The sequence below is a fragment of the Hypanus sabinus genome, chromosome 21 (assembly GCF_030144855.1).
Source record: "Hypanus sabinus isolate sHypSab1 chromosome 21, sHypSab1.hap1, whole genome shotgun sequence".
NCBI classification, from domain to species: domain Eukaryota; kingdom Metazoa; phylum Chordata; class Chondrichthyes; order Myliobatiformes; family Dasyatidae; genus Hypanus; species Hypanus sabinus.
This window is the reverse complement of record NC_082726.1, coordinates 32,696,998-32,714,112: the sequence shown is the minus strand read 5'-3', so window position 1 is coordinate 32,714,112 and position 17,115 is coordinate 32,696,998. Positions and strand designations below refer to the sequence as shown.

At 41.9% G+C, this 17,115-nt stretch overlaps 1 protein-coding gene across 15 annotated transcripts in view; it reads left to right on the top strand.

The window, feature by feature from the left end:
* LOC132378926 (paired box protein Pax-2-like) overlaps positions 1-17,115 on the top strand; it is a 173,440-nt gene that overhangs the window by 132,040 nt on the left and 24,285 nt on the right. For all 15 annotated transcript variants that reach the window (XM_059946274.1, XM_059946277.1, XM_059946272.1 and 12 more), the window contains one exon: positions 163-289. In XM_059946274.1, the coding sequence (XP_059802257.1) occupies positions 163-289 (127 nt within the window). The remainder of the gene's footprint in view (positions 1-162; positions 290-17,115) is intronic.

Below are 17,115 nucleotides of genomic sequence, written 5' to 3'. Positions count from 1 at the left end.
ATCAATCTTCTTTGGGAAAAAAAGTGATACATTTTAATTTTGTGTATGGGCGAGGGGTTTGGGCATGTGAGGGATTGTGAAGTCAGTTGCCTAGAATCCAAAATGAACTCCTGTCAATCTTCGCTTCATTACACCTGCCTTTTTCTGCTGTGTTTCTCCCAGGCTAATGAATATTCACTCTCTGCCTTGGCCTCTGGATTAGAAGATGTTAAAAGCAGCCTATCAGCTGCTGCCACTCCCGACCTTGGGACCAACGTTTCAGGACCCCAGAGTTATCCAGTTGTGACAGGTAAGGTGTCAATCTCATCTGCCAGTTCAAAAAATAAATATGACATATAGCATGCAGTGTAGATTAAAATATTTATAGACTGTTAATGGGAAATATTTCAAGATGCATTATCATTATGAAATGTTTCACATCCTTTGGTTCCTTGGCAGTAGGTCAAAAAAACAAATGCTGTTAGATTCTGAAAAATATCAGTCAATTTAAAGCACTGATTTTCTCATGGGACAGTTACTTGTCCATCTTTGAGATAGACCATGGTTTTTTGGAATTCCAAAAACCATAGTGCAGATTTTTCAAATGTTGAAAAAATAGTCGACCAGTTTAGTCAGAGTATAATATTTTAAACTTTTTTTTCAGTTGCTAATTATCCTGGAGTAGTGGGATGGATTGATAAGTTGTGGATGGATCAATAGATAACTGGATGAATGCTTTAATAGATTGAAAGTTGTTTGGATAAACGATTAAATGGATTTTTGGAAGAACCGTTGGTTGGATAGACAGGTGTCAGGGTGGATGAGCTAGATGAATTCTCGAGCAGAAAACAGGGAAGGAATAAATGAAAGAATACTTGGAAGATTAGTTGGCAAATTAATAAGTTGATGGATGGATGAATGAATTGTCACCTGGAAGCAGCGTAGACTATAATGGTGGATGCATGAGATACAATTGAATGGATAAAACGATCAATAAGACTGGATGGTGAACAAATGGATAAATGGAGGGATAGAAATTCCTCTATCACTTTGACCAATCATTTCTTATGGTAGTCATAGCAAGATCAGATATGAGTGTCACAAATCTAATCTTCGCCATTCTTCTTGACCCGTCTGCATCCGTTACACAGTTGATGAAATCTCCCTCCTCCAATACTTCTCCAAGGCTTGCAGCTGAGTGGGACTACACTCACATCCTTTTATTGTTAGCTATCGATCAACTCCATAACTTCTCTTTTCACAAATGCACACCATTGCCACTGATAACCTCCGGAGATTTAGTCTTGACCTATTAACTCCCATCTACATGTTGTTTCATGGCTACTTTACCCAAAAATTACAGCATAAGTTCCCTTGTGTTTTGACATAGCTACAGGATCTCTCTCACTTCATTTCTCTATTTTGTTTAATTTGCAATGAAGCTTAACTGATATCCACTGTTAAATTATTTTAATGCAAATAACTGGAAACACATTCCCAGAGCAGTATTTGATCTCAAGGTGAATTTTAGTCAGTATGTTCATATTATCAGTGATTTCATCTTACAGATCCATCTCTCAACCTTTCTGTTGCTGAAAACCCTATCTACAGGATTGATAGCTTCAGATTATTGAAAAGTACTCTTGTTCCACATCTCTTCTTCAATATTCTGTAAAATTAAGATAATCCAAAACTTAGTACTTATTGATTTTTGTAAGCATATGGTTAAGATAAATCAAATTAAATAGAAAAGTTGCATTTTTTGTTTTCAAATTCTTCTGTGCATTATCTCCTATCTATTCGTATATCTCCTCCTGTTTTTCAACTCTCCAAATGTAAGAGTTCCTCCTCTTCTGGCCTCTCAGTTCATTCTGAATGTAATTGCCCTACTAGGGGCGGATGTGCCTTCAGCCACGGAATCCTTTACCCCAATTTCCTCCCTTTAGTCTCTCCTAATACATGATTAGCTGACTGTTTCAATATTTCCTCATGTGGCCAGGTGTTAAGTTTAGTTTGCCTGCCCCCTTGCAACACCCTGATGTTGCAGTTATATTGATTGGGACAGTGAATGGATGGATGATCAATGCCAAAGATGATGATAGATAGGTGAATGAAAAAATAGACAGGTATCCAGGAAGTAGCTAACTTCTGAATCATGGTTTAGTGAGTCAGACTGAGAGATGGGTGGGTTGGTTTTAGTGAGTTAGACTGAGAGATGGGTGGGCTGGTTTTAGTGAGTTAGACTGAGAGATGGGTGGGCTGGTTTTAGTGAGTTAAACTGAGAGATGGGTGGGCTGGTTTTAGTGAGTTAAACTGAGAGATGGGTGGGCTGGTGTTAGTGAGTTAGACTGAGAGATGGGTGGGCTGGTGTTAGTGAGTTAGACTGAGAGATGGGTGGGGCTGGTTTTAGTGAGTTAGACTGAAAGATGGGTGGGCTGGTTTTAGTGAGTTAGACTGAGAGATGGGTGGGCTGGTTTTAGTGAGTTAAACTGAGAGATGGGTGGGCTGGTTTTAGTGAGTTAGACTGAGAGATGGGTGGGCTGGTTTTAGTGAGTTAAACTGAGAGATGGGTGGGCTGGTGTTAGTGAGTTAGACTGAGAGATGGGTGGGGCTGGTTTTAGTGAGTTAGACTGAGAGATGGGTGGGCTGGTGTTAGTGAGTTAGACTGAGAGATGGGTGGGCTGGTTTTAGTGAGTTAAACTGAGAGATGGGTGGGCTGGTGTTAGTGAGTTAGACTGAGAGATGGGTGGGGCTGGTTTTAGTGAGTTAGACTGAGAGATGGGTGGGCTGGATTTAGTGAGTTAAACTGAGAGATGGGTGGGCTGGTGTTAGTGAGTTAGACTGAGAGATGGGTGGGGCTGGTTTTAGTGAGTTAGACTGAGAGATGGGTGGGGCTGGTTTTAGTGAGTTAGACTGAGAGATGGGTGGGCTGGTGTTAGTGAGTTAGACTGAGAGATGGGTGGGCTGGTTTTAGTGAGTTAGACTGAAAGATGGGTGGGGCTGGTTTTAGTGAGTTAGACTGAGAGATGGGTGGGCTGGTGTTAGTGAGTTAGACTGAGAGATGGGTGGGCTGGTTTTAGTGAGTTAGACTAAGAGATGGGTGGGCTGGTTTTAGTGAGTTAGACTGAGAGATGGGTGGGCTGGTTTTAGTGAGTTAAACTGAGAGATGGGTGGGCTGGTTTTAGTGAGTTAGACTGAGAGATGGGTGGGGCTGGTTTTAGTGAGTTAGACTGAGAGATGGGTGGGCTGGTTTTAGTGAGTTAGACTGAAAGATGGGTGGGGCTGGTTTTAGTGAGTTAGACTGAGAGATGGGTGGGCTGGTGTTAGTGAGTTAGACTGAGAGATGGGTGGGCTGGTTTTAGTGAGTTAGACTGAGAGATGGGTGGGCTGGTTTTAGTGAGTTAAACTGAGAGATGGGTGGGCTGGTGTTAGTGAGTTAGACTGAGAGATGGGTGGGCTGGTTTTAGTGAGTTAGACTGAGAGATGGGTGGGCTGGTTTTAGTGAGTTAGACTGAGAGATGGGTGGGCTGGTTTTAGTGAGTTAGACTGAGAGATGGGTGGGGCTGGTTTTAGTGAGTTAGACTGAGAGATGGGTGGGCTGGTTTTAGTGAGTTAGACTGAGAGATGGGTGGGGCTGGTTTTAGTGAGTTAGACTGAGAGATGGGTGGGCTGGTGTTAGTGAGTTAGACTGAGAGATGGGTGGGCTGGTTTTAGTGAGTTAGACTGAGAGATGGGTGGGCTGGTGTTAGTGAGTTAGACTGAGAGATGGGTGGGCTGGTTTTAGTGAGTTAGACTAAGAGATGGGTGGGCTGGTTTTAGTGAGTTAGACTGAGAGATGGGTGGGCTGGTTTTAGTGAGTTAAACTGAGAGATGGGTGGGCTGGTTTTAGTGAGTTAGACTGAGAGATGGGTGGGGCTGGTTTTAGTGAGTTAGACTGAGAGATGGGTGGGCTGGTTTTAGTGAGTTAGACTGAAAGATGGGTGGGGCTGGTTTTAGTGAGTTAGACTGAGAGATGGGTGGGCTGGTGTTAGTGAGTTAGACTGAGAGATGGGTGGGCTGGTTTTAGTGAGTTAGACTAAGAGATGGGTGGGCTGGTTTTAGTGAGTTAGACTGAGAGATGGGTGGGCTGGTTTTAGTGAGTTAAACTGAGAGATGGGTGGGCTGGTTTTAGTGAGTTAGACTGAGAGATGGGTGGGGCTGGTTTTAGTGAGTTAGACTGAGAGATGGGTGGGCTGGTGTTAGTGAGTTAGACTGAGAGATGGGTGGGCTGGTTTTAGTGAGTTAAACTGAGAGATGGGTGGGCTGGTGTTAGTGAGTTAGACTGAGAGATGGGTGGGGCTGGTTTTAGTGAGTTAGACTGAGAGATGGGTGGGCTGGATTTAGTGAGTTAAACTGAGAGATGGGTGGGCTGGTGTTAGTGAGTTAGACTGAGAGATGGGTGGGGCTGGTTTTAGTGAGTTAGACTGAGAGATGGGTGGGCTGGTTTTAGTGAGTTAGACTGAGAGATGGGTGGGGCTGGTTTTAGTGAGTTAGACTGAGAGATGGGTGGGCTGGTTTTAGTGAGTTAGACTGAGAGATGGGTGGGCTGGGTTTAGTGAGTTAGACTGAGAGATGGGTGGGCTGGTGTTAGTGAGTTAGACTGAGAGATGGGTGGGCTGGTGTTAGTGAGTTAGACTGAGAGATGGGTGGGCTGGTGTTAGTGAGTTAGACTGAGAGATGGGTGGGCTGGTTTTAGTGAGTTAAACTGAGAGATGGGTGGGCTGGGTTTAGTGAGTTAGACTGAGAGATGGGTGGGCTGGTGTTAGTGAGTTAGACTGAGAGATGGGTGGGCTGGTTTTAGTGAGTTAGACTGAGAGATGGGTGGGCTGGTTTTAGTGAGTTAGACTGAGAGATGGGTGGGCTGGGTTTAGTGAGTTAGACTGAGAGATGGGTGGGCTGGTGTTAGTGAGTTAGACTGAGAGATGGGTGGGCTGGTTTTAATGAGTTAGACTGAGAGATGGGTGGGCTGGTTTTAGTGAGTTAGACTGAGAGATGGGTGGGCTGGTGTTAGTGAGTTAGACTGAGAGATGGGTGGGCTGGTTTTAGTGAGTTAGACTGAGAGATGGGTGGGCTGGGTTTATAGACAATAGACAATAGACAATAGGTGCAGAAGTAGACCATTCGGCCCCTCGAGTCTGCACCGCCATTCTGAGATCATGGCTGATCATTCACTATCAATACTCAGTCCCTGCCTTGTCCCCATATCCCTTGAATCCCCTATCCATCAGATATCTATCTAGCTCCTTCTTGAAAGCATCCAGAGAATTGGCCTCCACCGTCTTCTGAGGCAGTGCATTCCACACCTCCACAACTCTCTTGGAGAAGAAGCTCTTCCTCAACTCTGTTTTAAATAACTGACCTCTTATTCTCAATCCATGCCCTCTGGTGCTGGACTCTCCAACATCTGGAACATATTTCCTGCCTCAATCCTATCAAATCCTTTAATTATCTTAAACGTTTCAATCAGATCCCCTCTCAATCTCCTCAATTCCAGCGTGTACAAGTCCAATCTCTCCAATCTCTCTGCGTAAGACAGCCCTGCCATCCCTGGAATCAACCTAATGAATCTACGCTGCACTTCCTCAATTGCCAGAATGTCCTTCCTTAAACCTGGAGACCAAAACTGTACACAATATTCCAGGTGTGGTCTCACCAGGGCCCTGTACAAATGCAAAAGGACATCCTTGCTCTTGTACTCAATTCCCCTTGTAATAAAGGCCAACATTCCATTTGCCCTCTTCACTGCCTGTTGCACTTGCTCATTCACCTTCATTGACTAATGAACTAGGACTCCTAGGTCTCTTTGCATTTCTCCCTTACCTAACTCTACACCGTTCAGACAATACTCTGCCCTCTTGTTCCTGCTTCCAAAGTGGATAACTTCACATCTATTCACATTGAATGACATCTGCCAAGTATCTGCCCACTCACCCAGCCTATCCAAGTCTCCCTGTATTCTCCTAACGTCCTCTTTGCATGTCACACTGCCACCCAGTTTAGTATCGTCAGCAAACTTGCTGATATAGTTTTCAATGCCCTCATCTAAATCATTGACATAAATCGTAAAGAGCTGTGGTCCCAATACAGAGCCCTGTGGTACCCCACCAGTCACCTCCAGCCAGTCCGAGAAACACCCATTCACTGCTACCCTTTGCTTTCTATCTGCCAACCAGTTTTCTATCCATGTTGAAACCCTGCCCCCAATGCCATGAGCTCTGATTTTACTCACCAATCTCCTATGTGGCACCTTATCGAATGCCTTCTGAAAATCTAGGTACACAACATCCACTGGCTTACCCTCGTCTAACATCCTTGTTACACCCTCAAAAAACTCCAACAGATTAGTCAAGCATGATTTGCCCTTGGTAAATCCATGCTGGCTCGGCCTAATCCTATTACTGCCATCAAGATGTGCCACTATTTCGTCCTTAATAATGGACTCAAGCATCTTCCCCACGACTGACGTTAGGCTAACAGGGCGATAGTTCTCCATTTTCTCCTCCCCTCCCTTCTTGAAAAGTGGGATAACATTAGTCACTCTCCAATCTTCAGGAACTGATCCTGAATCTAAGGAACATTGGAAAATGATTACCAATGCATCCGCAATTTCCTGAGCCACCTCTTTTAGAACCCTCGGATGCAGACCATCTGGACCCGGGGATTTATTAGCCTTCAGTCCTACCAGTCTACTCATCACAGTTTCTTTCCTAATGTCAATCTGTCTCAATTCCTCTGATATCTTATGACCCTGGCCCATCCATACATCTGGGAGATTGCTTGTGTCCTCCCTGGTGAAGACAGATCTAAAGTATGCATTAAATTCTGTTGCCATTTCCCTGTTTCCCATAATAATTTCTCCCAATTCATTCTTCAAGGGGCCAACATTGTTCTTAACTATCTTCTTTCTCTTCACATAGCTAAAAAAGCTTTTGCTATCCCCTTTTATATTCCTGGCTAGACTGAGCTCATACCTGATTTTTTCTCTCCGTATTGCTTTTTTAGTTAAGATCTGCTGTTCCTTAAAACTTTCCCAATCATCTGTATTCCCACTCATCTTAGTCCTGTCATACTTCTTTTTCTTTAATGCTGTACAATCTCTGACTTCCTTTGTCAACCACTGTGGCCCCTTCCCCCTCTTTGAATCCTTCCTTCTCATTGGAATGAACTGCTTTTGCATCTTTTGTATTATCCCCAAGAATATCTGCCACTGCTGATCCACTGTCTTTCCTGCCAGGGCATCCGCCCATTTAACTTTGGCCAGCTCTTCCCTCATGGCTCCGTAGTCTCCTTTATTTAATTGCAACACTGACACCTCTGATCTGCCCTTATCCCTCTCAAATTGTGGATAAAAACTTATCATGTTATGATCACTACTTCCTAATGGCTCCTTTACTTCAAGATCACTTATCAATTCCTGTTCATTACACATCACCAAGTCCAAAATAGCCTCGTTCCTGGTTGGCTCAAGCACAAGCTGTTCCAAAAATACATCCCTTAGACACTCCACAAACTCCTTATCCTAGGGTCCAGCACCTACCTGATTCTCCCAGTTCACCTGCATGTTGAAATCTCCCATAACGACTGCATTACCTTTAGCACCTTTAACTCCCTAATCAACTTGTACCCAATATCCACACTACTGTTTGGTGTACTGTTTAGTGAGTTAGACTGAGAGATGGGTGGGCTGGTTTTAGTGAGTTAGACTGAGAGATGGGTGAGCTGGTTTTAGTGAGTTAGACTGAGAGATGGGTGGTCTGTGTTTATGGATGGTTTGAAATGATAATGTGTGCCTGTGACTTTATGAAGAATAAATGAAACAGGAGCAGCATTTGTCACTCTGAGCCTCCTTCATGATGCCGTGATGTCATAGCTAATCTTATACCTCAACACCTTAACTCCCTTAATATCCAAAGGCCAATTGATCTTGCTCTTGAACTGAGTTTTCACAGGCAAATGGGAAGAGAATTTGGTTTGCACTCTCCTCATGTAGATTAAGAATAAAATGGGTGACAGCTGGGTCTCCCTCCCAGGTGACACCAAAATTGGCACTGTAGCGGAGAATGCCGAAAAACTGTCTGTGGTTACAGTAAGATGTACATCAGGGGTTCCCAACAATTTTTATGCCATGGAGCTTTGCCATTAACTGAGAGGTCCATGAATCACAGGTTGGGAACCCCTAATGTAGATCAACTGGGAAATGTGAGCAGAGGAATGGCAGCTAAAATTCAGCTCAGAGAAATAAGAAGTGATATATATTGGGAAGTGTTAAGGGATTTTCTTTCCACATAAGACTCAGACCCAAGTATTTGTGAGGAGACTCTTTATTTAAGTGACATGGGGAGCTGTCCCTCCAGAGAGCAATGACTCTGCATACAATCTGTACATGCACCCTCTTTATGGTTGATTCTAATGGGTATGGTTTGTTCAATATTTCCATATTTGGCACTGTTCTAAGCAAGCTCGAGAGAAAAGTATCTAAGTCATATCACGTGGCATACAGCTATAGGCTGGAGGTCAACATCACATAGTCTTATGTCTACAGCAGTAGGCTAGAGGGCAACACCAGGATTTTCTGCTGATCAAGACATTAAGCAACACGGACACATAATTCTATAGTCCCGAAAGGTATTTACCAGCGAAGCCAAAATCCTCCACGGGAAGTTAGTTCAGGGCAGGACATATTCAGAGAATTTTAAGTTAAGAGCCTTTCTCTCCAATGACTTTATACCATTGTGAACATTAATTAATTGAAGGTGAATGTAGGATTAATAAGCTGGCAGATGACACAGAAATTGGTAATGTTGCTGACAGTGAAGAGGGTAGTCATAGCTAACATGAGGAAATCTGCAGATGCTGGAAATTCAAACAACAACACACACAAAATGCTGCCTGGCCTGCTGTGTTTCACCAGCATTTTGTGTGTGTTGTAGTCATAGCTCTCAGGATGATATTGGTCTTTGGTAAGATGCGCAGCACAGTGCCAAGTAGAATTTATTCCTCATATGTATAAGGCCAAATAAGGATATCACAGAATCAATGAATGGTAGGACCCAATGAAGTATTGAGGGACCAAAAAACTTCAGTGTGTAAATTTGAGTTTCTCTGATGGTGGGAGCACAATTAGATATGGTGGTGAAGAAGGAATTCAGGATACGAGCTTTCAATTGTAAGAACAGGATGTTTATGTATGAACTTCATAAATTGTTAGACCACAGTTGAAGTACTATGTACAGTTCTGATCCACAACTTTAAGGAGGATGTAATTACACTGGAGAAGATGTAGAGGAGATTCACCAGCATGCTTCCTGAGTTGGAGCATTTTAATGATAAAGAGAGAATGGATAGGCTGAGGCTGTTTTCCTTGGAGCTGAGGAGGCTGAAGAGGTTGCTGATAGTGGTTTATAACATTATGAAAGGTATAAATGGGGTAGATACTTGGGAACTTTCTCCATGCCAGAGGAGTTTAAAACCTGAGGGGCTTTAGGGGAAGGGTTGAGAGGATCCAAAGGAATTGGACGAGGGATTCTTTCCACCCAGAGGTAGTTAGAATGTGGGAATACGTGGCCTGAACTGATGATGGAGGAAGATACTCACACACTTAAAAAACTATGTATCTGAATAATGGCTTGAATCTCCAAGGTAAGTAAGGCTAGTGAATGGGAGTAGTGCAGATGGTTATTTGATGCTCAGCATGAACAGGATGGACTGAATGGCTGTTGTCTGAGCTGTATGTCTCTGTGAGCTATCATTATTAAATGGACTATCATTCCTCCTACTTCTTTTGTTCTCAAGTTAAGTAACAAAGCAACCCAGTCACTATTGCCAGCAAATCAGTGCAATGGTCATTAGATTGTACCAATTTATTTCTATGTGAGCCATTAAGTCTCCTATCATTACAATACTTCATACATTCAGCTTTATTAAAATCAGTTTTTCCTGCATTGCCACAAATTAGAAACACTCTTAATCTATCTATCGCTACCCTGAACTATTGTCTTTTCTGCTTAACTTCCTTGGTTTATTCTCAAAAACACTCTCTTCTCAACTGTTTGGTTTAAAGTTGATCTGCAGCCCTGATTAGTTGGTTTTGTTGGATTGGTCCCTGTCAGATTCAAGTGAAGCTTGTCCCGACCACTCCCGCTTTTCCTGAGATTGGTGTCAGTGTCTCATGAACTGAAGCCATGCCAGGTTTTCAGCCTCACTTTGCACATTCCGATCTTATCTCTCCTTTGCCAATTTACAGAGATTATTGCATTTGTGGTTCTGTTTTTTTTGCACCCTAGCTGTTCATAGTTCTTCAGCAGAATCTCCTCCATAGTTCTACCTATGTTATTGATTGCCATGGGAACATGACAAGAGGGTTATTTCTCTTCAACTCATCTTCAAACTTAAAGCCATTAATCCTAGAACTGGGCAGGCAACAGAGGCTTTGGAATTCCTGCTTGTGGTTGCAATGAACAGTGTCTATCCATAGACATTACTGTCCCGTTTTGCAGCTACATCCTTTAACAGATCCCCAATATGAATGCAAAGCTGAGGCAAATTACCTTCCCAGCATTCTCTGTAATTGTCCATACAGACTGCAGGGAGTCAGATCTGTGGACAAATGCAAGTCCTGGAGCTCCTCGGACTCTAACTTTTGGTTCCCCTCTCCCTGCCTTCTTGGTAGTCAGTCCTTTTACACTCAGGTGTTCCCAACTCTGCAGTTAAATTTTGCATTTAAAATAGTTTTCATTTTCTGTGTGATGAATTTTTGGAAAGGGGTGAGGCAAATTAAATAAAAATATCTCAGTTCTTGTTAAACTAAGAGAGAGATCACATTCATCCCTTCAAGATGTGTTATTGGATTGACAAAGAAACTGATCTGATATCATTATTTTATGAAGCTCACATTTTGGAATTTCCGTGTATTTCTGGTTAAATGAAATAACTAGCCAGTTCTCAGTATCGCATGTTCTCTGTAGGGTAGTTTGGCTTACAATGAATTTACATATTCAGAACAAAGAAAAGGTGGTAAACAACCATCAAAGTTGATTTGGGTTCCTACTCACTGATGGCTGCAAACAAAAATCAGGAATTTTATTGGTAGAAAACTGATACACAAGGAGATGACCAAAGTGTTGGTCAATAATACAGGGTCTTGAAAAGAGAGAAGGAGAGACATGAAATGGATTCTGGATGTTCAGGTCCAAACATCTGAAGGCACAGTTTTCATAGATATTGAAAAGCCCACTATGCGGATCATAGGAGAGAGAATGGTGACTGAACGAGTATTGGAATAGTAGTATGGCTTAGGTAAAGTTTCAGGTGAAGATTAGCTGAAGTAGTGGCAGAATGGGTCACTTTGTGGAGGTTGCTAACTTTCGGATTTGTTGAGCAGAAGAGGCTAATTCTGAATTAAGTCATCATCACGTTGCTGCTGCTGCAAATTTGTTGTAGCTTTTCTTGCTTCATAAAAGTGACTGCATTTCAGCACATATTTCAAGAAGTCAACTACAATTATGGCCTTTACTACTTTAGAAACACTTACAACATTTAAAATGCATTTAGACAGACACTTAAATTGGCAAGGCAGAGAAGGATACAATTCTAATACAGGCACTTGGGATTGTGTAGATGGACAACAGGTCAGCAAGGATGTGTGTGCTGGAGGATCTGGATCAGTGTTGTATGGATTCAATGACAATGCAAGTCTTTCTTTATAAGAATGGACTATGTTTACATTTTGTTGAATCTAATACTCTCCAGATCCTTAAAGGTACATTGGATCCATGTTTCTCAAAGTTCAAAGTATATCTATTATCAAATTATGTATACTGTACACAACCTTGGAATTCATTTCCTTACAGGCAGCCACTTAACAAAGAAACCCAATAGAACCCATTAATTTTATCAATACATGATTCTACAGCTAAATCAGAGCCTGCTTCTATATGAGGCTTTATATTGGATGATGGCTGAAATCTGGATTTTCTAAATGTTTTTGTTGTAGCTGTGGATTCTAAAGTTAATTTGTAATATTGGATTGGTAACTCTGCAGAGAAGGAAACAGATCTGGAACTGCCTTTACTAAATGTTTTTTTTTCTACAAAGGTAGGTGTGAGCTGGGACTTAGAGGGTTAAAAAGTTTAATGACTAGCTGTCAGTGTCAGGTTACCTCAAGAGTGTTTTATTAAACTAATCATAATTATATATGACCCATCAAAAACAGTGACAGTAAATGCAGTCTACTAGGAAAGGAAGTCTGATTGAACTCCCAAATAATAGGCTGTAGTTATGTGACAAAGGAATTCCTTACCTTATGATATGTGGACTGATGATTTGACCAACAGGTTCAGGCAGAACAGAGAAGAAAGGGCCATTTCTTTCCCTTGCCACTGAGCTATTTCTCATTTGTGTCTGCACTTTGTGCTTATAATTGCACTAGTCTTCACTCTGATCCTACATAAGGCGCTCAGTGACTGAAGAGCAAAGATTTTTTTTTTGTCTTTCTGTTGCCTTGTATTTCTAGTTCTTTAGTTTTACATTTGGTGAATTTTCTCATTCATTGTCCTTCCACATCTGATCCTTGAAAATCTCTTCCAGTATGAGGCTCTGTGACCTTAGCCTTCACACCTTCCAAACTAAGATCCACTGAAAGAACCATGAAACCCAACTCTGACCCGTATGCCACATTGACACAATCTATGAGATTTTCAATGGTATAATGGTGTTTATCTTCTCTGGCTCTTAGATTTAGTGAACATATCTAGTAATCGCTTCCAGTTTTCTATCAGTGCCTGGGTAAACGCCTTAAAATAAATCAGTGGACCCAGATTTCCCCTGAACTTTGCAATGCTCTGAAATTTTACAGAAGATCAAATCTGTCATATATTGTGTTTAAGCATTATTCTTTTGTTGTACTTCTTCAGCTCTTCTAGAGTATGTGAAGTGAGAGCACTTTCAATTCAAGAACCACAACTAATTGTCAGATTGTTCAGTAGGGCTGAGGCTTAATGCCATCCTTCCTCTAACGAGTGGGAGACACAGCTGAAGTTTGTAATGTTGACAGCCTACAAAACCCATTCAGGGTGAATTTTTACATTTTTCCGTAGGATCTGTTTAGGAGAGTCATTTTTTTGTCTTGCTGCAGGAGACTTCTACATTCTTTCTCTGGTGTTTTTCAAGATTCAGCAGGAACATTGCATTTTCCTCCCTCCTGCTAATGTGTGAGGGCCATCTCCTTAACATTTACTGGTCTAGTCTTTAAGGGCTTTCCTCTGGACACTCTTCTAGCTCCCTACAATTCACTTAGATGGGTCTTTCCTATAGTCTTTTGGAACAAGCAACTCTGCCTCTTCAAATACCACATACTGTATATCTTAGCTAAATTTGACAGTACTGAATTTGTCTCAGTGGTACTAGTATTTACAGACTATTGGATAATTTCTGTGGATTTACAGTTGAAAATAGCCTCTTTCAATTTCTTAACAATCTTCCTGATATCACTTTAGCAGCTCTCTGTGTTTTAGCCTCAGGCTTTCCTTCCCCTGTTACATTAACAGGCCTCTGCTTTAGAGTGAGTCACAGGTTCAAGGTTCAGCTTGTAAATTAACTTAGCTGTGTGGCAAGGAAATCATTGGGCCCGTCATTCACCATCAGTTCTGCCCCATCAGCAGTTGTTCAAGCCCGTGTCCCAAACTCCATGGCCGGCAATATTTTCCTTGTGCTTCAATGCCTTGGCTTGAACGCTTGTTGCGCAGATGGCATCCAACTTGGCAGTGACCCTTTGTATTTATGAATGAACAGCCTACTCTGTAATGTGGGTACCCGACAAAGGCAAGCAGCATTATTTATATCAGACACAACAGTCTAGTGCTGCAGCAGTGCCAGCCTGTACTGGCCTGTCCCGATGTGTCACTGTGTTCCTGAGCTTGTTCACTCTGTCTATCCTTTCACTAATTGTGTTGTTGGGCCTGGTTCACTAAGCGCTTTCCCAGAGGTTTTACCTTGCTTCCACAGCCAGGCTTCCCTTTTCTCCATAAATAGGCAGTGTTTGCTTACGCTTTACCCAACCGATCTAAAAGGTCTGAAACTCAAAATCTGGCAAGTTAAACTGGAGACCGGTAGCTGCTCCCATCACCTCAGTCTTGTACTTAACCAGAAACCAGTGTGAGTCATATACAGTAGGAATGGAGAAAACATCTCTGCAGTTCATCCCTAGGCAGATGGAGGAAGGTGACAGGGCGACTGATTAAAACAAAACGCTTACTCTGATTTGAGTCATTAGCTTGGAGCTTCACTCGGTTCTAAGCCAAGAGACGTTACAGAATTGTAGTATATCTGTGATGAATATCCAGAGTGTTTGGGGGGAAGTTTCAGGCTTTGGAGCCAGTGGCAATGAGAAGTGCAGCTGAAGTAGCTTCAGCAAGTTACCACATGTCATATAGTACTCACTGAAATCCTGGCACACCAATAGATCTACGTCATTTCCGAGTAGGTCTCAGAAATGATCTGGATCTTATTTAAATGATTAACTGCATGCTAAACCATCATACTTGCTGATTGCTAAAATACTGAAATGGTCACAGAAAGTTTTGTTTCATATGGGTGGTTTGATTCAATTAAAGTTCCAACGCATTGACCAAGAGATGCTAACAAGGCCATAAGAAACAGGAACAAGGTGGGCCATCTGGCACTATGAGCTTGCTCTGCTTTTCAGTAAGCTGACTGATCCAACTATCCTTAACTTCTCTCCCTCACCATCAGATAATCCTCAGTTCTCCTACTGTTTAAAAATTTACCTCACTTTTGCTTATGTTCCAAGATTAAGATTTAGCCTCCACAGCCTTCTGGATCAAAAGGACACATAAAATAGACCAGCACAGGGATAGGCCCTTTGGTTCACTATGTCTGTACCAAACACAATGCTAAAATATGCTAATTTTCTTCTTCCTGTACATGATCCATAATACTCCATTCCCTACATATCCATATGGCTAACTGCCTCTACTTCCCATTATTGTATCTGCTGACACCACCAACCCTGGCAACCCATTCCAGGCAACTTTCACTTGCTCTGTAAAAGAACTTGCCCCAATCTTCTCCTTTCACCTTTCCCCTTATCTCCTGGGAGATTTCTGACTAATTTATGCTTCTCCTAATATTATACATAAATTTCCATCAGTTGTTGTCTCAGCCTCTGCCGTTCAGGGTTTCACAGTAACTAGTGGTTAGTTTAACACTACGACAGCACCAGAGACCTGGGTTCAATTCCTGTCACTATCTGTAAGAAGTTTGTATGTTCACCCCATGACTGCATGGGTTTCCTCCGGGTGTTCTGGTTTCCTCCCACATTCCAAAGGTGTAGGGGTTAGCAGGCTAATTGGTCACATGGGTGTAATTGGACAGTGCAGATTCAATGGGCCAGAAGGGCCTGTTACCATGCTGCATCTTTAAATTAAATTAAATTAAAAGCAACCCAAGTTTGTCTACCCTCTCCTTATAATGCATACGCTCCAATCTAGGCAGCATTCTGGTGAACTTCTGCATCTCTCTTCTATGTAGTGACCAGAACAGCACATAATGCACCAAGTGCAGTTCTATATAGCTGAAACGTGATTTCCTGACTTTTATAACCAAAGCCATGACCAATGAAGGCAAGTATGCCCTATTCTATTTTAACACTCTATCTACTTGATCACTGTAGCAATGTGGACTGAAAAGCTTTGTTTTGTATGCCATCCCTGCAGATCACTTCACCATATCACTACACTGAGGCAAGAATAGAGACAAGAATATAGTGTTACATGACAAGGTAGACTGTAAGGTTAGGAGTTCATTGTAACGTACAATTGATCTATTCAATAATCTCAAAGCAGCGGGGTAGAGGCTGTCCTTGAATCTGGTGGTATATGCCTTTAGGTTTTTGTATCTAATGTCCAGTTGGGGGGTTGGGAGGGAAGGGAGAATGCCTAGGGTGGGAGGGAGCTTTGATTATATTGGCTGCTTTCAGTAAGCTGTGGACTTGGACCCCAAGATCCCTTTGTATCACAGTGATGTCAATTAAGTCATGATTTCCAAAGACTCACAATCCATAGACTTGGACCCCAGGATCCCTCTGTGTCACGGTGATGTCAATTCAGTAATGAATTCCAAAGACTCAGAATCCTTTGTGAGAAGAAATCATCCCAAACTTAAACGGGCCCTTTCTTATTCTGAGGCTGTACACTTGGGTACTCCCCTCTCCCATGAAATAAAACAGTCCCCATGCATTTACTCTGTCAGGCCTCCTAAGAATGATTGCCTCTCATTCTTCTGAAACCAAGTAACCACAGGTGCAATTTGTTCAATCTTTCTTCATCCAAGATCTTCCTGGGATCAACTGAGTGAAATTTATGTGAGCTTTGGCCAACGATATCTTTCATTAAACAAAGGGCCCATAGCATTAAGTAATAAAGAAGGTCATTTTAAGTAAAAGTATATTTAGTGTCAGATGTTGTGGCAGATTTAAGTTCCCCCAAAATTACAAAAGAGGGCCCTATAAAACTTTGACACCTTGGCTTGTTTTTGGCCTGAACTGATCGATAATCCTGACCACCTAAATGATTTTCAGTCCTGAATTCACTACTATTAGAGGTTTTGAGATGATGCACTTCTAAAAATGTATCCATTGTCAATTAAAACAACTGAAGTTATTGATCTTGTTGATTTTATGTCTCAGATATTTGCATAATCTACTTACACACAAACTGTTTATTACCGCTAAGGCCTAGAACTCTTGAATTTGCAACATAATTGATATTTTGATGTACTCTGCATGAGTTGAATACAACACACATTTAAAATGGTGAAACAATTTCCAATATATGTTCAGCAGGGGAGCCTTGGTTTTGTTTCCCTGCAACAAGGCATTGCTGCAGCAATTAAATTGTCTGAGTACTCTAAAGTAGACAGAGTAGTTAAACATACAAGGGAAAAGGAATATGATAATACAATTCTAAAAAAAGTCAGTGGTAGAATATTAGATTTTCATTCAGGGTTTTATCATCAAGATTGAATTCAACTAACCTTAGATGATTTAATTAAAAGGAGACAGAGAGGAAGTGTTACCGGCTT